At 72.9% G+C, this 23678-nt stretch overlaps 2 protein-coding genes across 3 annotated transcripts; one reads left to right on the top strand and one right to left on the bottom strand.

The window, feature by feature from the left end:
• The first annotated feature begins 1177 nt into the window (after window positions 1-1177).
• Window positions 1178-11081, top strand: PCOLCE (procollagen C-endopeptidase enhancer). 2 transcript variants are annotated; one of them, XM_037887610.2, is made up of 10 exons: window positions 1178-1405; window positions 4764-4872; window positions 5037-5295; window positions 6161-6241; window positions 8167-8291; window positions 8488-8624; window positions 8749-9008; window positions 9713-9784; window positions 9889-10059; window positions 10798-11081. In XM_037887610.2, exons 1-10 carry the CDS (start codon window positions 1290-1292, stop codon window positions 10950-10952), a joined length of 1485 nt encoding a protein of 494 aa, XP_037743538.1. In that variant the 5' UTR covers window positions 1178-1289; the 3' UTR covers window positions 10953-11081. The 2 variants fall into 2 exon arrangements, with proteins under 2 accessions (XP_037743538.1, XP_037743539.1); XM_037887611.2 differs by lacking the exon at window positions 6161-6241.
• Window positions 11082-15077: 3996 nt separating this feature from the next.
• Window positions 15078-21949, bottom strand: FBXO24 (F-box protein 24). The gene is given in 11 exon segments (XM_043537138.1): window positions 15078-15287; window positions 15289-15399; window positions 16693-16863; window positions 17523-17654; window positions 17899-18020; window positions 18722-18880; window positions 19185-19407; window positions 19628-19866; window positions 20206-20392; window positions 20971-21066; window positions 21743-21949. Coding segments are annotated over 11 exon segments (1857 nt in total).
• Window positions 21950-23678: the final 1729 nt, after the last annotated feature.

Consider the following 23678-nt stretch of genomic DNA (forward strand, 5'->3'; position numbering starts at 1 on the left):
ACGCACCCCTCCACCCCCAATGGACCCCCAGGAACGCCCCCAGACACCCCAGACACCCCCCAGGGTCCCCCAATGGACCCCCCAGGAACCCCCCAGCTCCCCGCAGACACCCCTCCACCCCCAATGGACTCCCAGGAATGCCCCCAGCCCCGCCCAGAGTCCCCCAATGGACCCCCAGGAACCCACCCCAGCTCCCCCCACGCACCCCTCCACGCCCAATGGATCCCCCAGGAATGCCCCCAGCCCCGCCCAGAGTCCCCCAATGGACCCCCAGGAACCCACCCCAGCTCCCCCCAGACACCCCTCCACCCACCAGGGCCCCCAATGAACCCCCCCAGCTCCCCCCCACACCCCCCAGGGCCCCCAATGGACCAGCTCCCCCCAGACACCCCCCCACCCCCCAGGGTCCCCCAATGGACCCCCAAGAACCCCCCAGCTCCCCCCAGACACCCCTCCACCCCCAGTGGACCCCCAGGAACCCCCCCAGCTCCCCCCAGAAACCCCCCCACCCCCAGCGTCCCCCAATGGATCCCCAGGAACCCCCCAGACACCCCCCCCCCACCCCCAGGGCCCCTCCCCCCTCATCTGGTAGACCCTCCCACGCCGCGTCCCCATTGGCCCGACCCTGCCTCCCGCCCCCATTGGCTCCCAGGGCCCCCCGCCCCTCCCCCTCCCCGGGCGCGCGGGGCCGTTTCCACCTCCCCGGTCGGTGATTGGCCGTCGCCCCCCCCGTGCCACGTCAGCACCGCCCGAGAGGGAATGGGCCCCGCCCCCAGGGAATCCCCCAGCCAGCCCCTCCCCCCACAGACCCCTTCCCACAAGCCCCTCCCCCAGGGAATCTGCCAGACAGACCCCTGCCCCACAGACCCCTCCCCCAGGGAATCCCCCAGCTAGCCCTTCCCCCCACAGACCCCTTCCCACAAGCCCCTCCCCCAGGGAATCCCCCAGCCAGCCCCTCCCCCACAGACCCCTTCCCACAAGCCCCTCCCCCAGGGAATCTGCCAGACAGACCCCTGCCCCACAGACCCCTCCCCCAGGGAATCCCCCAGCCAGCCCCTCCCCCCACAGACCCCTTCCCACAAGCCCCTCCCCCAGGGAATCCCCCAGCCAGCCCCTCCCCCCATAGGCCCCTCCCCCCAGGGAATCCTCTGTCCCTCCCCCCGCCCCCGCCCCCGCCCCTCCCCCCCCAGCTCCTTCCCATTAAGGCTGCGCGGAGCCCGACCCGCCGCTTCCCGGCCCGTCCGCGCAGGGACCAGACCGGACCGGACCGGACCGGACCCAGCCCCAGCATGAGCCCGGCCCGGAGCCCGCTGCTGCTGCTGCTGCTGCCGCTGCTGCTGTGGGGCTGCGCCATGGGGCAGAGCGACCCGAACCCCGCCCCCGCCCCTGCCCCTAACGCCACGAGGTACCGCAGCCCCCCATCCCCGCCCCGCAACTCCCCCTGCCCCCCAATCCCTGCCCCATGACTCCCCCAGCTCCCCCGATCCCTGCCCCCAGCCCCGATCCCTGCCCCACAACTCTCTCAGCCCCAGATCCCTACCCCATGACTCCTCCAGCTCCCCCTGATCCCCTGCCCCACAACTCCCCCTGCCCCCAGCTACCCCCTATCCCTGCCCCCCAGCCCCGATCCCTGCCCCACAACTCCCCCTGCCTCCCCAACCCCCTATCCCTGCCCCACGACTCGCCCAGCCCCAGATCCCTGCCCCATGACTCCCCCAGCTCCCCCGACCCCCTATCCCTGCCCCCAGCCCCGATCCCTGCCCCACAACTCCCTCAGCCCTAGATTCCTACCCCATGACTCCTCCAGCTCCCCCTGATCCCCTGCCCCACAACTCCCCCTGCCCCCAGCTACCCCCTATCCCTGCCCCCCAGCCCCGATCCCTGCCCCACAACTCCCCCTGCCTCCCCAACCCCCTATACCTGCCCCATGACTCCCCCAGCTCCCCCTATCCCTGCCCCCAGCCCCGATCCCTGCCCCACAACTCCCTCAGCCCTAGATCCCTACCCCATGACTCCTCCAGCTCCCCCTGATCCCCTGCCCCACAACTCCCCCTGCCCCCAGCTACCCCCTATCCCTGCCCCCCGGCCCCGATCCCTGCCCCACAACTCCCCCTGCCTCCCCAGCCCTGCCCCCTGACTCCTCCAGATCGCTCCTGCCCCATGACTGCCCCAGCTCCCCCGATCCCCCTGTGCCACAACTCCCCCTGCCCCCCAGCTCCCTCCACCCCCCCATCCCTGCCCCACAACTTCCCCTGCTTCCCCAGCCCTGCCCCACAACTGCCCCTGCCCCACGACTCCCCAAGCTCCCCCCTGCCCCCGATCCCTGCCCCCCAGCTCCCCCCTGCCCCTCTAGCTCTCCCAGCCCCTGATCCCTGCCCCAGCTGGGCGCTGCGGGTCGGGAGTGGGGGGCACCGGCAGGGCCGGGGGGGCCGGGACAGGCCCGGTTCCAGCACATCTGGAAGGTTTTAGCGATGGGAGCTGAAGCTGCCAGATGCCGGGGATGAGCCAAAATCTCTGGATTCTCTGAATTCTCCTGGGGGGGGGAGCAGCTGGGGGGGAGCAGCTTGGGGGGGGGGGAAGGGCCAGGCTGGGACCCCAGGGACAGGTGGGGGGAGGTGAAAACCAGATTCTTATGGTCACCAAATCTGGGGGTCAGAGGCCAGACAGAGCCGGCTCCGGGGACCCGACACCCCGATATTTGGGGCTTTGTCTTCTAGACACCCACTCCTGCCCCCCGGAAAATGAGCGTCCCGGGCTTCCCACGCCTGGCAGCCCCGCGCCGTCCCCGTGCCCCGCGGCGGGCCAGGCGTCCGCAGCGCCACGCGCCTGGGCGAGGCGAGGGCCCCGGCCCGGGCTGAGCGTCAGGGGGACGGCGGGGGGCAGGCCGGGGGGCGCTGGTCCCCGCTGGGGGCTGGGGCGGGCCATGCCAGGGCACACGGACCAGGCCGGGACCTGGGGCCGCTCGCTTGGGTGATCACCAGCGGGTCTGGAGGCCCCACGAGGCAGGACGGGCCCCCCTCCCCACGCCCGGGGCCTGGCCGCGCTCCCAGCCCCCGGCGCCTGGGCCAGGACAAACAGATGCTGGATCCTGGATGCTGACACCGGCTGCCTCCCCCGCGCCCCGCCGGGGCCAGGGCCAGAGGGGAGCCCAGGGCCGGGCTAGCAGGGGGCTGCGGGTCGGGAGTGAGGGGCACTGGCAGGGCTGTGGGGAGCTGTGGGTCGGGAGTGAGGGGCACCAGTGGGGCTGTGGGTCGGGAGTGAGGGGCACCAGCAGGGCTGTGGGGGGCTATGGGTCAGGAGTGAGGGGCACCAGTAGGGCTGTGGGGGGCTGCGGGCCGGGAGGGAGGGGCACTGTCAGGGCTTGGGGAGCCCAGGGCCGGGCTGGCAGGGGGCTGCGGGTCGGGAGTGAGGGGCACCGGCAGGGCTGTGGGGGGCTGCGGGTCGGGAGTGAGGGGCACGGGCAGGGCTGGGGGGGGCTGTGGGTCGGGAGTGAGGGGCACCGGCAGGGCTGTGGGGGGCTGTGGGTCGGGAGTGAGGGGCACCGGCAGGGCTGTGGGGGGCTGTGGGTCGGGAGTGAGGGGCACCGGCAGGGCTGGGGGGGGCTGCGGGCCGGGAGGGAGGGGCACCGGCAGGGCTGTGGGGGGCTGTGGGTCGGCAGTGAGGGGCACCGGCAGGGCTGGGGGGAGCCCAGGGCTAGCAGGGGGCTGCAGGCCGGGAGGGAGGGGCACCGGCAGGGCTGGGGGGGCTGTGGGTCGGGAGTGAGGGGCACCGGCAGGGCTGGGGGGGGCTGTGGGTCGGGAGTGAGGGGCACCGGCAGGGCTGTGGGGGGCTGTGGGTTGGGAGTGAGGGGCACTGGCAGGGCTGGGGGGGGGCTGCGGGCCGGGAGGGAGGGGCACCGGCAGGGCCGTGGGGGCTGTGGGTCGGCAGTGAGGGGCGCCGGCAGGGCTGGGGGGAGCCCAGGGCTAGCAGGGGGCTGCAGGCCGGGAGGGAGGGGCACCGGCAGGGCTGGGGGGGCTGTGGGTCGGGAGTGAGGGGCACCGGCGGGGCTGTGGGGGGCTGCGGGTCGGGAGTGAGGGGCACCGGCAGGGCTGGGGGGAGCCCAGGGCTAGCAGGGGGCTGCAGGCCGGGAGGGAGGGGCACCGGCAGGGCTGGGGGGGCTGTGGGTCGGGAGTGAGGGGCACCGGCGGGGCTGTGGGGGCTGCGGGTCGGGAGTGAGGGGCACCGGCAGGGCTGGGGGGAGCCCAGGGCTAGCAGGGGGCTGTGGGCCGGGAGGGAGGGGCACCGGCAGGGCTGGGGGGAGCCCAGGGCTAGCAGGGGGCTGTGGGTCGGCAGTGAGGGGCACCGGCAGGGCTGGGGGGAGCCCAGGGCTAGCAGGGGGCTGCAGGCCGGGAGGGAGGGGCACCGGCAGGGCTGGGGGGGCTGTGGGTCGGGAGTGAGGGGCACCGGCAGGGCTGTGGGGGGGCTGTGGGTCGGGAGTGAGGGGCACCGGCGGGGCTGTGGGGGGCTGTGGGTCGGGAGTGAGGGGCACCGGCAGGGCTGGGGGGAGCCCAGGGCTAGCAGGGGGCTGCAGGCCGGGAGGGAGGGGCACCGGCAGGGCTGGGGGGGCTGTGGGTCGGGAGTGAGGGGCACCGGCGGGGCTGTGGGGGGCTGCGGGTCGGGAGTGAGGGGCACCGGCAGGGCTGGGGGGAGCCCAGGGCTAGCAGGGGGCTGCGGGCCGGGAGGGAGGGGCCCCGGGTGACTGTGACTCTGGGGGTCTCTCCCAGGCCCGTGTTCCTGTGCGGCGGGGAGCACGTGGGCGACTCGGGGTACATCGCCAGCGAGGGGTTCCCCAACCACTACCCGCCCAGCAAGACCTGCACCTGGACCATCACGGTACGGAGGGCGATGGCGGGGCCGGGGCGGGATGTGGGGAGACCGGGGTGCGGGTGAGGTGAGGGCATGGGGCAGCCCTGGCGGAGGGGGGGGGTCTGAGCCCTCACTCGGCCACAGACCCCCCCCAGCCGGCCCCCCGCTCACCCGCGGCCTCTCCCCCCCAGGTGCCCGAGGGCCAGGTGGTGATGCTCTCCTTCCGGGTCTTCGACCTGGAGCCGGACCCCGGCTGCCGCTACGACTCGCTGGAGGTCTTCAACGGGCCCTCGGCCGGCGCCCAGAGCCTGGGCCGCTTCTGCGGCACCTTCCGGCCGGGGGCCCTGCTCTCCACCGGCCGGCACATGCTGCTCCGCATGGTGACGGACGAGGGCACCGGGGGCCGCGGGTTCCTGGTCTGGTTCAGCGCCGGCCTGCCCCACGTCAACGGTGAGAGCCCCCCGGCGGCCCGCCCGCCCCGCTGGGGGCTCCCGCATGCTCCCCCGGGGGGAGGCTGGCTGCAGGGGGACCCCCCCCCGTGGGTGCATGGCCGCTGGGGCTCCCAGGGGAGGCTGGGGAATCGTTACCCACAATGCACCTGCACCGACGCCAGGGCAGAGAGGATGCTGGGAATCGTTACCCACAATGCACCTGCACCGACACCAGGGCAGAGAGGATGCTGGGAATCGTTACCCACAATGCACCTGCACTGAGGCCGGGGCAGAGAGGATGCTGGGAAATCCTTACCCACAATGCACCTGCACTGAGGCCAGGGCAGAGAGGATGCTGGGGAATCGTTACCCACAATGCACCTGCACTGAGGCCAGGGCAGAGAGGATGCTGGGAAATCGTTACCCACAATGCACCTGCACCGACACCAGGGCAGAGAGGATGCTGGGTAATCGTTACCCACAATGCACCTGCACCGACGTCAGGGCAGAGAGGATGCTGGGTAATCGTTACCCACAATGCACCTGCACCGACGCCAGGGCAGAGAGGATGCTGGGTAATCCTTACCCACAACGCACCTCCACTGATGCTGGGGCAGAGAGGATGCTGGGAAATCGTTACCCACAATGCACCTGCACCGACACCAGGGCAGAGAGGATGCTGGGTAATCATTACCCACAATGCACCTGCACTGACGCTGGGGCAGAGAGGATGCTGGGAAATCGTTTCCCACGCCGGCTCCTCCCCGGCCGTCGTAACCCCCCCCCGTGCCTGCGCCCTGTGTCTCCGGCTTGCATGGCCCCCCGCCCCTGCCTGCCCCCCAGCGGCTCGCCCCACCCATCCCAACCTGCGGGACCTTTTGCAGGCCGGCCGCGCGGAAGGCAGAAGTGGGGCGCCAACCATATAGACTCCCGGTTGGCCTGGGAGCCCTGGCATTACTGGGACGGTGAGTATCCGGCCGCCTGCCCTCTCCCCCCGCCGGCAATGGCGCCCCCTGCAGGTGGCGGGGGGCTGGGGCGGGGCGCAGAGACCGGCCCCCCCAGCCCTGGGGGAAGCCGTGGCCCCTCCCGCCCCGGCTCTGCCCCCCGGGGGCGCCATTGTGGTCGGATCGCGGCCTGGGGCAAAGGGGCTGGAGGCGCAGAGAGGATGCTGGGTAATCGTTACCCACAATGCCCTGCACCGATGCCAGGAGCAGAGAGGATGCTGGGTAATTGTTACCCACAATGCCCTGCATCGACGCCAGGAGCAGAGAGGATGCTGGGTAATCATTACCCACAATGCCCTGCACTGACGCCAGGGGCAGAGAGGATGCTGGGTAATCATTACCCACAATGCCCTGCACTGACGCCAGGAGCAGAGAGGATGCTGGGAGCGCGTTACCCACAATGCCCTGCACCGACGGGGGTGTAACGATGAGGGGGAGTTCCCCCTCCATCCTGTGCACCCCCAAACCAGCCGCCTTCTCCCCCCCAGCCCGGGATCTGACCCCCGCATCGCCGTCCCATTGCTGTGTCCGGTGGGGGCTGCGGGGGGGGGGGATTGGCTGCTGGACAGGGTGAGACCCCCCCATCCCCGGCCGCCTGCTTCTGCCCCGCCTGTCGGGTCCCCCCCCCCGCTCCCCCCACGGCCTGTAATTACCAACCGCGGCATCCGTGGAAATTGCTGGTTTTTACCAGGCCGTCTCTCCCCTCCCCCACTCCTGGCGCCACTGCCCATCCCCCCCCCCCCCATCCTAACCCACTGCTGACCATCTCCCCCCCCTTCCCCCCCCACCAAGGGCCAATGCCCCCAAAGCCGTGGGCTGAGCAAACACGGGCCCAGGCAGGGCGACGCCGGCTGCTTCGGGGCCTGTGGGACGTCGGCCCTGTGGCCCCGCGCCGCCCCAGAGCTGGCCGCACCCGACGAGGGGCTCGGAGCATGGGCGGGGGGGCTCCGAGGGGGGGCGGAGCTGGCTCCTGTGCCTCATGCAGAAGCGAGTGGGGGGGGGGGGGGCTCACACCCAGAAGGGCCAGGGGGGCACCAGTGCAGGGGTTTGCACGTGGGCAGGTGCCTGTTTGCCGGCCCCTGAGTGGGTGGGCGGTTTGCACGCTTGCCGGGGGTTTGCACGTTCAGGCGGGGGTTTGCACGTGGGCGGGCGGTTCGCACACTCCCCGGTCCAGGTTCCCACGACTGTGCGGGGCCCCCTTGCACGGACAGGCAGAGGTGTTCGCACGGCCAGTGGGGGGCTGCACGTTCGCACGGCGACCCCCGGGCCCCGTTGGACAGGCAGGGAGGAGTTTGCACGCCTGCCATTGCACACACACGCGGCGAGGGCTGCACGGGCAGGCAGCGCGTTTGTCTGTTTCCTCACACGCTTGGTGGGATTTGCACAGACCTGCTCTTGGGCACTGCACCGGTGCACAGCCTTCCACGTGCACGGTGCCCTGCGTCTTTGCACACTCAGGTCCACGTGTGCACGCTCTCACTCTTACGCTCATGTGCAAACCGCTCTGCGCACACTCACCTGTATCCTTGCCCATCCGACTCACGCAGCCTTCACGTGCGTGCACACCTGTGTTTGCACACTGACACGCCCGTTTCCCTGTGCACACCCCTGTCTCCGCCCCCAGTCCAGGTGGGCTCCTTCGTCTGCATGCTTCCCTGTACGGCACAACTGCTTCTCCCAAGCTCACCCTTGTTTGCACAACTCCTGTGCACCCTGATGCCCTGCACGGCCAGTGAGCACACGCTCTCGCACACTTGCTGTGCACACTCACCCCTCTCTTTGCACTCTCCGCTCTGAGCCGGCGCGCTCCCCTTTGCCCCCGGGGGTGCCCACGGGGGAGAGGTGGTGGGTCTGCCCCTCGCTGACCTGCCCCCCGTGTCTTGCAGAGCATCAGTTCTGTGGGGGGAAGCTGGAGAAGCCCCAGGGCAGCCTCAAGACCCCGAACTGGCCCGAGAGCAACTACCCGGCCGGGATCAGCTGTTCCTGGCACATCATCGCGCCCCCGGGCCAGGTACGGGGGAGTGGGGCGGGTGGGGCTGGGAGCTGGGTGTCACTGTGGTGGGTGGGGCAGGGGATGCTGAGGGTCCATGTGGCGGGAAGGGGCTGAGGGGGCGGGGCTGAGGCTCCACGGGGGCGGGGCGGTGGGGAAATGTGGGCGGGGCTCAGGCACCAGAGGGGCGGGGCTGACTCCATGCCACGCCCCCCAGGTGGTGGAACTGACCTTCGGGAAGTTCGACGTGGAGGACGACACCTACTGTCGCTACGACTACGTGGCCGTTTTCCACGGGGGGGCCACCGACGACTCCCGGCGCGTCGGCAAGTTCTGCGGGGACCGCGCCCCCGGGTGAGCCCCTGCCCCGGGGCCCCCCCAGAGGGGCCTATTCCCCACCCCCTCCCGAGCCAGCCGGGCCCCACCCTGGGGCCGGCGCCCGGCGCAGGAGGGATTTTCTGACCCGTCTCCCCCGCAGCCCCATCTACTCGGAGGGGAACGAGCTCCTGGTCCAGTTCGTCTCGGATCTCAGCGTCACGGCCGACGGCTTCGCCGCCTCCTACACCGTCAAGAGTCCCGCCGAGGCGGCCGACAAGGCCCTGAAACCCGCCCCCGGGATCTTCCCCGGCTCCAAACCGGGCCAGGCCGGCACCAAGCCTGCCCCGAAACCGAAACCCGAGCCCAAACCCACCACCCGGGCCCCGCCCGAGGCCGAGCCGCCCAGCGCCCAGACGCCGGGTAAGATGGGCCCGTGCGAACCTGGGCCATGCACAGCCCAGCCGGTGCCCCTCACTCCCGACCCGCAGCCCCCTGCCAGCCCGGCCCCGCCCCCCCAGCTCCACCGGGGCCCCTCACTCCCGACCCGCAGCCCCTGCCAGCCCAGCCCTGCCCCCCCAGCTCCACCGGGGCCCCTCAGTCCCGACCCGCAGCCCCCTGCTAGCCCTGGGCTCCCCCCAGCCCAGCCGGTGCCCCTCACTCCCGACCCGCAGCCCCTGCTAGCCCTGGGCTCCCCCCAGCCCAGCCGGTGCCCCTCACTCCCAACCCACAGCCCTCTGCTAGCCCAGCCCTGCCCCCCGCAGCCCCGCTGGCGCCCCTCACTGCCGACCCACAGCCCCCTGCCAGCCCAGCCCCGCCCCCCCAGCTCTGCCAGTGCCCCTCACTCCTGACCCACAGCCCCCTGCCAGCCCAGCCCTGCCCCCCCAGCTCTGCCAGTGCCCCTCACTCCTGACCCACAGCCCCCTGCCAGCCCAGCCCTGCCCCCCACAGCTCTGCCAGTGCCCCTCACTCCCGACCCGCAGCCCCCCCCCATGGTAATTCTAGGCTGTGTTGGGGCAGGTTTGGGCAGTGGGGTCCCTGGGCTGTGTGATTTGTGGGAGGGGGTATGTGGGTCAGGGGGAAGCTGCCCCCCCAGGCTGAGTACTAACCCCCTCATCTCCCTCCAGCCAAGCTTCAGTGCCCCCAGAAATGCCGCCGGTCGGGAAGTCTCCAGGGCCACTTCTGTGCCAATGACTTCGGTAAGGGACCCAGGAGTCTGGGGAGGGAGGGGGGAGGCTCCCCTGACTCTGGGCCAAGCACCCCAAAGAACTCACACCCGCCCCCCCCGTGCCCTGTCTCACAGTTATCACCGGCACCGTGAAAACCACCGTGCGAGGGGCCGGCAACCGGGTCACAGCCACCATCTCGCTCCTCAACACATACAAGGCCGGAGCCCTGAGCCTGCCCCAGGCCGAGAAAGGGGCCACCCTGCGCCTGGAGGTCCCCTGCCGCCAGTGCCCCGCCCTCAAGAAAGGTGAGTGAGCCCCGCCCCAGAGGTGGCCGCATCTCAGCGCTGGGCGAGGGGCCCCCGGGTCACCGGCCGCCCCGCCCCAGAGGTGGCCGTATCTCAGCGCCGGGCGAGGGGTCCCCGGGTCACCCACCGCCCCGCCCCAGAGGTGGCCGCATCTCAGCGCCGGGCGAGGGGTCCCCGTGTCACCCGCCGCCCTGCCCCAGAGGTGGGCGCGTCTCAGCGCCGGGCGAGGGGTCCCCGTGTCACCCGCTGCCCTGCCCCAGAGGTGGCTGCGTCTCAGCGCCGGGCGAGGGGTCCCCGTGTCACCCGCCGCCCCGCCCCAGAGGTGGCCGCGTCTCAGTGCCGGGCGAGGGGTCCCCGGGTCACCCGCTGCCCTGCCCCAGAGGTGGCTGCATCTCAGCGCCGGGCGAGGGGTCCCCGTGTCACCCGCCGCCCCGCCCCAGAGGTGGCCGCATCTCAGTGCCGAGTGAGGGGTCCCCGGGTCACCCGCCGCCCCGCCCCAGAGGTGGCCGCGTCTCAGCGCCGAGTGAGGGGTCCCCGGGTCACCCGCTGCCCTGCCCCAGAGGTGGCCGCATCTCAGCGCCGGGCGAGGGGTCCCCGGGTCCCCGGCCGCCCCGCCCCAGAGGTGGCCGCGTCTCAGCGCTGGGCGAGGGGTCCCCATGTCCCCGGCCGCCCCGCCCCAGAGGTGGCCGCGTCTCCCACCTCTCCTGATTCTCTCGGTCTCTCCCCCTCCCCCCTCAGGTTCCAGCTACATCTTCATGGGCCGGGTGGATGCCGAGGGGCTCGGCGAATTGCCCCCCGAAGGCTTCGTGGTCCCGTATCGCACGCAGCAGCACCAGGTCCTCACCACGCTCAGCAAGCGGCCGTGTGGGGGGGCGCCCAAGAGGAACGCTTGAGCCCGGAGGGGCTGGGGTTTGGGGTGTCGGGTCTGACCTGAGGGGGACGTGTGTCCCCCGTCCCCCCCCGCCACCCGGTCCAGCTCCCTGAGGCCGGCTCCGTGTATCCAAATAAAGGAGCAAACCGGCCGTTCCGCCTGCAGTGTGGTACCCCGGGGTCACGCCCCCCCCTTCGCACGGCAGAGTCTCCGTGCGAATCGCACAAGCACGGGTCACTATAGAGCAGCTCCCACGGGCCAGGGCAGAGATCCAGGCCTGGCACCGCCCCCCCACCTCCCTGCTCTAACCCACCAGCCCCCGCTCCCCTCCCAGGGCCTGGAGAGAACCCAGGTGTCCGGGCTCCCAGCCCCCCTGCTCTAACCCACCACCCCTCACTCCCCGCCTGGAGCCTGGAGAGAACCCAGGTGTCCTGGCTCCCAGCCCCCCTGCTCTAACCCACCACCCCTCACTCCCCTCCTGGAGCCTGGAGAGAACCCAGGTGTCCTGGCTCCCAGCCCCTCTGTGGCTCCCGCTTGGTTCAGGGGCGGGGGCTGGGGGGAGCTGGTTCCATGCGCCCCCTGGTGGCCGTCCCAGGCTTTGGCCCGGACTTGGCTCCAGGGGGCCTGGCCCCCTCTGTCCAGCTCTCAGTGGGTTGGCGGCTGGGGGGGCAGGCGGGGATAATGGACTTGTGGGGGACGGGGCTGGATGGTGGAGGAGCAAGTGGGGGGGGTGTGAAAACGGGCCTGGCCGGGGATGGATTCGCTCCGGATTCGCTCTAGTTTCCGTTTCATGCGGGGTTGGCTCAGATCCGGAGTCACTTCAGAGCAGAACTCCCTTTCCACTCCCCCTGCGTTCCGGTCGGCTCGGGGTTTGCTCCAGAGTCACTCTGGATTCACTCCGCTCCTGGGGCCTCCACTGGGAAAGCAGGGGCAGGGCCGAGTCAGGGCTCGGGGGGGGGGGGCGTATCCTCTGTGTGACACAGACACCTCCCTGCCTGAGGACCCCGGGGTGGGGGAACCCCAGGCTCTGTCTCCCAGCCCCCCATGTGTACAGCCCCCACAACCCATGTCCCTCCCCCCACACCAGCCCCACTGAGCTTCCCGGCCGGCACTTCACCCCCCTCCCTGGGCCCCAGCCCTGACCCAGAGGGACCCTGGGGGGAGGCTGGGCCCCGGCTGGCGCTGGGCCAGTGAGCACGGGCCGTGGGACAGGTGTCTGTGCTGCCCGGTGCTGGAACAACCCCCCCGCGCCCCCAGAGCCATAAATAACCCAAGGGCTGGGCTGGCAGGGGCTGCGGGTCGGGAGTGGGGGGCACCGGCAAGGCTGGGGGCCCAGGGCTGGGGTGGCAGGGGCTGCGGGTCAGGAGTGGGGGGCACCGGCAGGGCTGGGGGCCCAGGGCTGGGGTGGCAGGGGGCAGCAGGTGAGGGGCACTGGCAGGGCCGGGGGGCTGCGAGTTGGGAGTGGGGGCAGAGGCCGCAGGGACAGGGATGTGACCCTGGCTGACCCCCAGGTGCGGTTGCCATGGGGGGCCCAGCAGCTGTGTGGGGGGGTCATGGCTGCACCCAGGTGTCCCATGCCCCCCCCCGCCCAGCCAGGCCCAGTGTCTGCCCCCCACGCTGGCCCAGTAGCCAAAGGGGGACCTGCGGGAGCCCAGGGGGAAGTGAGCCGGGAGGGGTCACGTTTCCTCCCCATCTGACCCTTCTGCTCACAGGGGATCCGTCACCCCCCCAGGTCTGTCCCCACCGTGGTACAGGGGGCCCCTGCTCTGTATGGGGGGGCCTGTACCTATGGGGCACCCCAGGGTGGGGGGAAGCGTCCCCTTTAAGGCTGGGCCGGTGCGGGGGGGGTGTGTGGAATGTCTGTATCAGCTGGCAGGGGATGGGGGCGGGGCTTGGGAGGCTCGAGCTCTGCACGGGGGCGGGGTTAGAACGTTGAAGACCCGCCACCTGGGGGGTGGGGGGGGGTTGGGGTCCTGATCAGCTGGTGGGAGGGGAGGGAGCCTGGAGGCCCCCCCCCGGCTTCTAACCCAGGCACCGGGGAGGGAGGGGGCAGCACACGGAGGAGGGAGGCCCCCCGCAGGATCCTGCCCCCCATATCCCCTGCCTCTGAGCCCCCCCAATCCAGCAGGAACCTGCCCCCCATATCCCCTGCCTCTCAGCCCCCCCATCCCGCAGGAACCTGCCCCCCATATCCCCTGCCTCTCAGCCCCCCCAATCCCGCAGGATCCTGCCCCCCATATCCCCTGCCTCTCAGCCCGCCCCATCCCACAGGATCCTGTCCCCCATATCCCCTGCCTCTCAGCCCCCCCGATCCAGCAGGAACCTGCCCCCCATATCCCCTGCCTCTCAGCCCCCCCCCCATCCTGCAGGATCCTGTCCCCCATATCCCATGCCTCTGAGCCCCCCATCCCGCAGGATCCTGCCCCCCATATCCCCTGCCTCTCAGCCCGCCCCATCCCACAGGATCCTGTCCCCCATATCCCCTGCCTCTCAGCCCCCCCGATCCAGCAGGAACCTGCCCCCCATATCCCCTGCCTCTCAGCCCCCCCCATCCTGCAGGATCCTGTCCCCCATATCCCATGCCTCTGAGCCCCCCATCCCGCAGGATCCTGTCCCCCATATCCCCTGCCTCTCAGCCCCCCCCATCCCGCAGGATCGTGCCCCCATATCCCCTGCCTCTCAGCCCCCCCATCCCACAGAATCCTGCCCCCCATATCTCCTGCCTCTGAGCCCCCACCATCCCGCAGGATCCTGCCCCCCATATCCCCTGCCTCTCAGCCCCCCCCATCCCGCAGGATCCTGCCCCCCATATCCCCTGCCTCTGAGCCCCCACCATCCCGCAGGAACCTCCCCCCCCATATCCCCTGCCTCTCAGCCCCCCCCATCCCGCAGGAACCTGCCCCCCATATCCCCTGCCTCTCAGCCCCCCCAATCCCGCAGGATCCTGCCCCCCATATCCCCTGCCTCTCAGCCCGCCCCATCCCGCAGGAACCTGCCCCCCATATCCCCTGCCTCTCAGCCCCCCCAATCCCGCAGGATCCTGCCCCCCATATCCCCTGCCTCTGAGCCCCCACCATCCCGCAGGATCCTGCCCCCCATATCCCCTGCCTCTCAGCCCCCCCATCCCACAGAATCCTGCCCCCCATATCTCCTGCCTCTGAGCCCCCACCATCCCGCAGGATCCTGCCCCCCATATCCCCTGCCTCTCAGCCCCCCCCATCCCGCAGGATCCTGCCCCCCATATCCCCTGCCTCTGAGCCCCCACCATCCCGCAGGAACCTCCCCCCCCATATCCCCTGCCTCTCAGCCCCCCCCATCCCGCAGGAACCTGCCCCCCATATCCCCTGCCTCTCAGCCCCCCCAATCCCGCAGGATCCTGCCCCCCATATCCCCTGCCTCTCAGCCCGCCCCATCCCGCAGGAACCTGCCCCCCATATCCCCTGCCTCTCAGCCCCCCCAATCCCGCAGGATCCTGCCCCCCATATCCCCTGCCTCTCAGCCCGCCCCATCCCGCAGGATCCTGCCCCCCATATCCCCTGCCTCTCAGCCCCCCCGATCCAGCAGGATCCTGTCCCCCATATCCCCTGCCTCTCAGCCCCCCCCATCCCGCAGGAACCTCCCCCCCATATCCCCTGCCTCTGAGCCCCCCTGCCCCACCAGATCCTAGGCCGAGGCGGGGCACAGACGGACGCCACCCCCCCCACACCAGCCTGGATCCGGGGCGAAGGCCTGGCAGGCCGGGGGGCGGGGGGGCCTCCCGCTGGATCCCTTCTCCTGCCCGCCGGGGAGCTGCTGCCTGGGGGCAGGGCCAAGATCCCCGGGGGCCGCTTCACCGTCTGGGTCCCCCCCACTGCACCTTCCCGAGCTGGGCATGACTCGGGGCGAGAGGGGGCAGCTGGGGGGCCGCCCCCCGGCCCCACCTTCCTCCCCACCCTCGGGGTGATGCTGGTTCTGCTGGAGGCCCTGGTGGGCATGGACTGGGGGGGGGCCCCGGGGGTCCTGCCTCCCCCAGACCATGCCGCCGGCTTCTCCTCTGACGCTTTATTAATTCCCAATTCTAGCGTGTGCGTCTGTCAATCGTGGTCCATGATCGGGGGGAACTTGGGGGGCCCCGTTGGCGGGGGCGGGGCGCGGGCGGGATCCGGGGCTAGCTGCAGGCGGGGGGGCTGCGGGGCCGGGCCGAGCGCCGGATGAGCTCCAGGGCCTCCCACAGGAAGTCCTTCTGGCAGGGGGGCAGGGGCAGGGCCCCCACGGCCTCCTTGACCTTGGCCAGCCGCCCGGCCAGCGTGGGGCAGCCCTGGAGCTGGCTCAGGTACTGCTCGCAGGCCTGGGCCCCCGGGCTCTCCGGCGGGGGGGGGCGCCCGGCTGGGGGGCAGCTCGCGGTACGCCGGCCCCCCCTCGATGTCGTGGCTGGACAGCAGGTAGAGACACTCGCGGGTGGAGCACAGGCTGCTGGCGCAGAGCGGGACCTGCCGGGGAGCCGGAGAGAGGGGGGAATGCGGCTGGCTCTGGGGAGGAGCGGCTGGTGACACGGGGACCCCTCGCCTGGCGCTGAGATGCGGCCGGCTCTGGGGCGGGGCGGCTGTTGGTGCCAGGCTCTGCTCCCCCCCCACCCCCGATGCAGCTGACTCTGGGGAGGGGCGGCTGTTGGTGCCAGGCTCTGCTCCCCCCACCCCCGATGCGGCTGACTCTGGGGTGGGGCGGCTGTTGGTGCCAGGCTCTGCCCCCCCCGATGCGGCTGACTCTGGGGTGGGGCGGCTGTTGGTGCCAGGCTCTGCTCCCCCCACCCCCGATGCAGCTGACTCTGGGGTGGGGCAGCTGTTGGTGCCAGGCTCTGCCCCCCCCACCAGATGCGGCTGACTCGGGGGGGGGGCAGCTGTTGGTGCCAGGCTCTGCCCCCCCCACCAGATGCGGCTGACTCTGGGGAGGGGCGGCTGTTGGTGCCAGGCTCTGCTCCCCCCACCCCCGATGCGGCTGACTCTGGGGTGGGGCAGCTGTTGGTGCCAGGCTCTGCTCCCCCCACCCCCGATGCGGCTGACTCTGGGGTGGGGCAGCTGTTGGTGCCAGGCTCTGCCCCCCCGATGCGGCTGACTCTGGGGCGGGGCAGCTGTTGGTGCCAGGCTCTGCTCCCCCCCACCCCCGATGCGGCTGACTCTGGGGTGGGGCAGCTGTTGGTGCCAGGCTCTGCTCCCCCCACCCCCGATGCAGCTGACTCTGGGGTGGGGCAGCTGTTGGTGCCAGGCTCTGCCCCCCCCACCAGATGCGGCTGACTCTGGGGGGGGGCAGCTGTTGGTGCCAGGCTCTGCCCCCCCCACCAGATGCGGCTGACTCTGGGGCTGGGCGGCTGTTGGTCCCAGGCCCTGCTCCCCCCCCCAGATGCGGCTGACTCTGGGGTGGGGCGGCTGTTGGTGCCAGGCTCTGCCCCCCCGATGCGGCTGACTCTGGGGTGGGGCGGCTGTTGGTGCCAGGCTCTGCCCCCCTGATGCGGCTGACTCTGGGGCAGGGTGGCTGTTGGTGCCAGGCTCTGCCCCCCCCCCACCAGATGCGGCTGACTCTGGGGGGGGGCAGCTGTTGGTGCCAGGCTCTGCCCCCCCCACCAGATGCGGCTGACTCTGGGGGGGGGCAGCTGTTGGTGCCAGGCTCTGCCCCCCCCACCAGATGCGGCTGACTCTGGGGCTGGGCGGCTGTTGGTCCCAGGCCCTGCTCCCCCCCCCAGATGCGGCTGACTCCGGGGTGGGGCGGCTCCCCCCGGCCCCTCTCACCTTGACCTGCAGCTTGACGAAGGTGGCGCTGCCCTTGGGCCAGCCGGGCAGCCGCCCCCCGGCCCCGCAGCCGCAGCCCAGCACGGCCTGGCCCAGCTCCCGGCTCTGCAGCAGGGCCAGCGAGTGGTTCAGGCCGCACCAGATGTCCAGGGGGCACTTGAGGCCATGAACCTGCCAGGGGTCGGGGGGGGAGAAGATGCCAAGTCATGGGGGGGCCCCGAGCTGGGGGAGGGGACTTGTCGGAGGTTTGGGGGTGTCCGGGGAGGAAGTTGGGGGGGGTGTTGGAGGTGCCTGGGAATGGGGGGCTGCCTGAGAGCCCCTAGATGCGGTGGGGGGCTGGGGGGGCCTGGAGGGGGGCTACAGTGGGCCAGGGGTGCTGGGGGGGCCCAGAGGGGCTGTGGGGGTTATGGGGTGCTGGGGGAGGTCCAGAGGGGCTATGGGGGTTGGGGGGTGCTATGGGGGCCCAGAGGAGCTATGGGGGGGAGAGTGGGTGGCCCAGAGGAGCTATGTGGGACTGTAGGGGGCCTGGAGCACTATAGGGGCCCAGAGGGGCTATGGGGGGCTGTGGGGCTCCGGGAGGCCTGGGGGGCCTGTGGGAGCTCGGGGGGGCTGTGGGGTGCCGGGGGCCCAGGTGGGCTACGGAGGGCTGGGGGACTCTGGGGGGAGTTTGGGGGGGGGGGTGTGGGGCACCAGGGGGTTCGGGGGGGGCTGTGGGGTGCTGGGGGTCTATGGGTGGCTGGGGGGGCCCGGGGGAGCTCAGGGGGGCTATATTGGTCTGGGGTGCTCCGGGGGGGCTGTGGGGTGCTGGGGGGGCCCCGGGGGGCTCTCACCAGCGTGGGCTCCCCACGATCGATCTTGTCCCCGGTGCCCAGCTGCCCGAAGCGGTTGCTCCCCTGCATGAAGAGCCGCCCGAACTCATCCAGCAGCCCCAGGTGGTTGTAGCCGAGGGCGCAGGACAGGACCTGGGGGGCAGGGCAGGGTCAGGGGGGGCGCCTGGGGCAAGGGGACAATCCTGGGGGGGGGTGTCACACCCCTGTCGACGCTGCCCCCCCCAAACAAGGCTCCGGGACCCATCCCCCACCCCCAGGACCTTCCCCCCAGCGCCACCCCCGGTCACCCGCAAACCAGGGCCCTGGGCCCCCCAATCCCCACAGCACCCCCAGCCCTGCCCCAGCACCCCCCAGCCCCCCAATCCCCACCGCTGACCTTGGCGGGCAGGGCGAGGGCCAGCGGCATCTGCAGATCCAGGGGGTCGAAGGCGTGAAGGGTCCCGAAGAGGTCGCGATAGACGCCCGGCGCGTGGACCTCGAAATACACGGTCCCCTTGTCTGAGAGAGGGGGTCACAGCGGGCGGGGGGGGGTCAGACCGGAGAGACGCCCCCCCAGGCAGGATCAAAGCAGGGGGCTGCGGGACACTCGGGGGGCTGCGGGATGGGGGTCGCTGCCCGGGGGGCTATGGGTTGGGCTGTGGGGCGCGGGGACCCCCATACCGGTGAGGAAGGCGGCGCTGCTCTGGTTGGAGGTCGTGGCCCGCACGGCGAGGCGGGGCTGCAGGTGGGGATGAGGGGTCCGTGTGGGGGCTGTGGGGCGGGCTGTGGGGTGCGCTGTGGGGCGCGGGTACCCCATACCGGTGAGGAAGGCAGCGCTGCTCTGGTTGGAGGTCATGGCCCGCACGGCAAGGCAGGGCTACGGGTGGGGATGAGGGGTCCATGTGGGGGCTGTGGGTCGGGCTGTGGGGCGCGCTGTGGGGCGCGGGGACCCTGTACCGGTGAGGAAGGCGGCGCTGCTCTGGTTGGAGGTCGTGGCCCGCACGGCGAGGCGGGGCTGCGGGTGGGGCTGAGGGGTCCGTGTGGAGGCTGTGGGTCGGGCTGTGGGGCGCGCTGTGGGGCGCGGGTACCCCGTACCGGTGAGGAAGGCGGCGCTGCTCTGGTTGGAGGTCATGGCCCGCACGGCGAGGCGGGGCTGCGGGTGGGGATGAGGGGTCCGCGGGGGGCTGTGGGGCGCGCTGTGGGGCGCGGGGACCCCGTACCGGTGAGGAAGGCGGCGCTGCTCTGGTTGGAGGTCATGGCCCGCACGGCGAGGTGGGGCAGGCACCGGGACACCTTGCGCAGGGCCAGCTGCACCGTGTAGGACCGGGGCTGGTCCAGCTGCGTCTCGTTCACCAGCAGGCTGTAAATCTTCCCCTCCTCTGCCGAGAGACGGGCCCCGAACCGGCGGGGGTCAGGGGTCAGGGCGGGCGCCGTGGGGATCCAGGCCCCACAGCTCCCCCCTCTCCTGCCCCCCACTAGCCCTTGGCTACGGGGTGCCCCGTTGGGACGAGTGGGGTTTCCATTCCCACCGCCACCATATTGGTGCAGCACGCAGGGAAACTGAGGCACGCCCAGGCTTGGCCTAGGACAGTAAGACTCACGTGCCACAGAAGCAGAGGAATAAACCCCGGCCCCCCCCCAGCCCTTGGCTATGGGGCGCCCCCCCCCTCGCCCGCCGTGCACCTGTCAGGAGCAGCAGGGCCCGCTCCGTCTCCTGCCCCACCAGCACCAGCTGCCGGAAGCGCATGGCGGCGTGGAAGGTCATCTTGAAGACCCGCTGCCCGCTGGACTGGAGATACACCTCCACGCAGTCGCACGCCCGCCCGGCGCCCGGCGCCGCCTCCCGCACCGCCAGCACGTACACGTACTTCCGGTACCCCGCGTCGCTCCGCGGGTCCGTGGTGAACTGCGGGGGGGGAAGGGAGGGTGCTGCTGTGGGGCAGGGAATGGGGTGCGGGGCCCGTCCCCGGGGCGGGGACTGGCTGGCTCAGCGGGGCGGGGAATGGGGTGCGGGGCCCGTCCCCGCTAGGGGGCGCCAGCTCCCCTCCGGCCCCAGGGCGGGGACCGGCTGGCTCAGGGGGCGGGGCTTTGAGAACCATCCCACCGCTGCCACCAGCGGGGCTCACGTCCTTGGCGCTCCGGCACAGCACCACGTAGCGGCAGGCCCGTTTCCACTGGACGTGGCCCGGGGCCGAGGAGACCAGGGCGTTGCGGAGGAAGAAGAGGGTCCCGCCGTGGTCCAGGACGAAGACGTGCTCCTTGGTGGGCAGGAACTTGCGGTAGCCGTGGGCCAGCAGCGGGGCCACCGACTTGCTCAGGTAGCGCCGGCGCCCACCGAAGGTCTGGAAGTACAGGCCCTTGGTGTCTGGGGGGGCGGGCACACAATCCGGGGGGTGGGGTCAGAGGGGGGGGTGCAGACACTGCATAAGCCCCGCCCCTCCCTTCTGCAACCCCGCCCCTTGCGTGAAGCCCCACCCCCTCGTGCGAGCCCCACCCCCTCGTGCGAGCCCCGCCCTCCCTCGTGAGAGTCTCGCTCCTTCCTTGTGCGAGCCCCCTCCCTCATCTAAGTCCCACTTCCCTCGTGCGAGCCCTGCCCCGTCCCCATGTTAGCCCCACTCCTCCCTCATGCAAAGCAGCCCCCCTCCCCTGTGCAAGCCCCGCCCCTCCCTCGTGCGAGCCCCGCCCCCCGGCGGCCAGTACTGACAGTTGAGGATGGCGGCTCTCTTCCAGGGGCGGGCGCCGGCCGTGCCCTCCTGGCGCAGCCGCGGGCAGAGCCGGTGGCAGACCCGGCGCCAGACGCCCTCGCTGTCGCACGCCTGGCGCAGGTACCGGCACGTCTGGCCCAGGGCCACCGCGTCCCGCACCGGCAGGAAGGAGACGATGTGATCCAGCTGGGGGGCGAGAGGAGGGGGCAGGACCCCCAGCGTGACCCCGGCTGTGGGGCCCTCTGGGCTCGACGGACCCAGCCCCCCGGGTGTGGGGCCCTCTGGGCTCGACGGACCCAGCCCCCCAGGTGTGGGGCCCTCTGGGCTCGACGGACCCAGCCCCCCGGGTGTGGGGCCCTCTGGGCTCTATGGACCCAGCCCCCAAGGTGTGGGGCCCTCTGGGCTCGACGGACCCAGCCCCCCGGGTGTGGGGCCCTCTGGGCTCTACGGACCCAGCCCCCAAGGTGTGGGGCCCTCTGGGCTCGACGGACCCAGCCCCCTGGGTGTGGGGCCCTCTGGGCTTAACGGACCCAGCCCTCCGGGTGTGGGGCCCTCTGGGCTCGACGGACCCAGCCCCCCGGGTGTGGGGCCCTCTGGGCTTAACGGACCCAGCCCCCCGGGTGTGGGGCCCTCTGGGCTTAACGGACCCAGCCCCCAGGTGTGGGGCCCTCTGGGCTCTACAGATCCAGCCCCCCGGGTGTGGGGCCCTCTGGGCTCGACGGCCCCACGGCTCGAGCCCCTCAGCCCGCCCTGTGCTGACTCACCAGCTCCGGGGGGAGGCGCTGGATGGGGGCTGAGCCCCCCGGGTCCGTCCTGCCCTCAGCGGCCCCCACCCCCTGGCTGCAGCGCGGGCGCTTGGCCTGTGGGGGGAAGGGCAGGGAGGGGGTGGGTGCGGGATGGGCCCTGTGCCCCCCACAGGTGCTGAGCATCTGCCCCATGGCCACCCACCTGCCCCATATGCCTCCAGCCACCTGCCCCATGGCATCACGCTGGGCAGCCTGCCGGCCCCCACAGGATCCCCTCCCTGTGTCCCCTCCTGCCCCACAGCACCCCCTGTGCCCCCTGCTTCCCCACAGGATGCCCCCTGCCCCACGCCTGCCCCACAGCTCCACACCACCCCCAGCTCTCTCCCTATGACCCCCGAAGGTGCTTCTTGGGGGGCTGGGCTGGGGCAGCAGGCGAGGAAGGGGCCCAGGGGCGGCTGGCACAGCTGGTGGGGCAGGCTCGGGGCCCTCCTGCAGTGGGGCAGCAGGGGGCGCCTCCCCTGCCCCACGGCATGCCCGCTGCTGGGCCCCCCGCCCCACCCCCTACTCCATGGCACCCTCCGGCTGAGCCCCCTGCCCCACAGTGCCCCTTGCTGAGTCCCCTGCCCCACAGTGCCCCCTGGTGAGCCCCCCGCCCCACCCCCTGCCCCAGGGGGCCCTCTGGTGAGCTCCCTGCCCCACAGTGCCCCCTGCCAAGCCCTCTGCCCCACCCCCTGCCCCGCAGAGCCCCCTGCTGAGCCCTGCCCCACGGCGCCCCCCCAGGGCCGCTCACCCCCACGGCTTCGTCGCCCCCCGAGAGCCGGGAGCCGCGCTGGAGCCGCCGGCACCGCTGCCGCCTGGCGGAGCGTCGGTCGCCCATCGCTGCCCGCGCCCCCGGCGCCCGGCTCCGGCCACTGGGCAGACGCTGCAGCGACCCACAGCGCTGCCCCCAGCCTGGCCAGGGGGGCCCCGGCCCGGCCCGCCCGTCTCCCCGGGACATGGCTCTGTGAGCTGGCGCCCGCCCCACGGCTTCACAGAGCCTGGCGCCGGGGTGACGGGCTCTGACCTCACGGCCGGGCACTGTGACCTCGGGCCGGGCCCGCTGCCTGGGCACTGCCCCACAGCGCCCCACGGGGACCTCGGGCCAGCCCCGCTCCCTGGACACGGCCCCACAGCGCCCCACGGGGACCTCGGGCTGGCCCCGCTCCCTGGGCACCATCCCACAGCGCCCCACGGGGACCTCGGGCCAGGCCTGCTCCCTGGGCACCGCCCCACAGCGTCCCACAGGGACCTCGGGCCGGGCCCCGCTCCCTGGACACGGCCCCACAGCGCCCCACGGGGACCTCGGGCCGGGCCCGCTGCCTGGGCACCGCCCCACAGCGCCCCACAGGGACCTCGGGCCAGGCCCGCTCCCTGGGCACTGCCCCACAGCGCCCCACGGGGACCTCGGGCCGGGCCTGCTCCCTGGGCACCGCCCCACAGCGCCCCACGGGGACCTCGGGCCGGGCCCCGCTCCCTGGGCACCGACCCACAGCGCCCCACGGGGACCTCGGGCCAGGCACCGCCCCACAGTGCCCCACGGGGACCTCGGGCTGGCCCCGCTCCCTGGGCACCATCCCACAGCGCCCCACAGGGACCTCGGGCCAGCCCCGCTCCCTGGACACGGCCCCACAGCGCCCCACGGGGACCTCGGGCCGGGCCCGCTGCCTGGGCACCGCCCCACAGCGCCCCACAGGGACCTTGGGCCGGGCACCGCCCCACAGCGCCCCACGGGGACCTCGGGCCGGGCCTGCTCCCTGGGCACCGCCCCACAGCGCCCCACGGGGACCTCGGGCCGGGCCCGCTGCCTGGGCACTGCCCCACAGCCCCCCACGGGGACCTCGGGCCGGGCCTGCTCCCTGGGCACCGCCCCACAGCGCCCCACGGGGACGTCGGGCCGGCCCCGCTCCCTGGGCACCGCCCCACAGCGCCCCACGGGGACCTCGGGCCGGGCCTGCTCCCTGGGCACCGCCCCACAGCGCCCCACGGGGACCTCGGGCCAGGCACCGCCCCACAGCGCCCCACGGGGACCTCGGGCCGGGCCTTCTCCCTGGGCACCGCCCCACAGCGCCCCACGGGGACCTCGGGCCGGGCCCCGCTGCCTGGCCACCGCCCCACAGCGCCCCACAGGGACCTCGGGCCGGCCCCGCTCCCTGGGCACCACCCCACAGCGCCCCACGGGGACCTCGGGCCGGCCCCGCTGCCTGGGCACCGCCCCACAGTGCCCCACGGGGACCTCGGGCCGGCCCCGCTGCCTGGGCACCGCCCCACAGCGCCCCACGGGGACCTCGGGCCGGCCCCGCTCCCTGGGCACCACCCCACAGTGCCCCACGGGGACCTCGGGCCGGGTCTGCTCCCTGGGCACCGCCCCACAGGGACCTCGGGCCGGGCCCCACTGCCTGGGCACCGCCCCACAGCGCCCCACGGGGACCTCGGGCCGGCCCCGCTGCCTGGGCACTGCCCCACGGGGACCTCGGGCCGGGCCCCGCTGCCTGGGCAGCGCCCCACAGTGCCCCACGGGGACCTCGGGCCGGCCCCGCTGCCTGGGCACCGCCCCACGGGGACCTCGGGCCGGGCCCCACTGCCTGGGCACCGCCCCACAGCGCCCCACGGGGACCTCGGGCCAGGCACCACCCCACAGCGCCCCACGGGGACCTCGGGCCGGCCCCGCTGCCTGGGCACCGCCCCAC

This window comes from Chelonia mydas, chromosome 28, assembly GCF_015237465.2.
Source record: "Chelonia mydas isolate rCheMyd1 chromosome 28, rCheMyd1.pri.v2, whole genome shotgun sequence".
NCBI lineage: Eukaryota > Metazoa > Chordata > Testudines > Cheloniidae > Chelonia > Chelonia mydas.

Coding starts and splice junctions, on each gene's coding strand:
- PCOLCE (XM_037887610.2), top strand. CDS start 1,290: ATGAGCCCGGCCCGGAGCCCGCTGCTGCTGCTGCTGCTGCCGCTGCTG. Junction 1,406..4,763: donor CCTGCCCCTAACGCCACGAG/GTACCGCAGCCC, acceptor GGTCTCTCCCAG/GCCCGTGTTCCTGTGCGGCG. Junction 4,873..5,036: donor CCTGCACCTGGACCATCACG/GTACGGAGGGCG, acceptor TCTCCCCCCCAG/GTGCCCGAGGGCCAGGTGGT.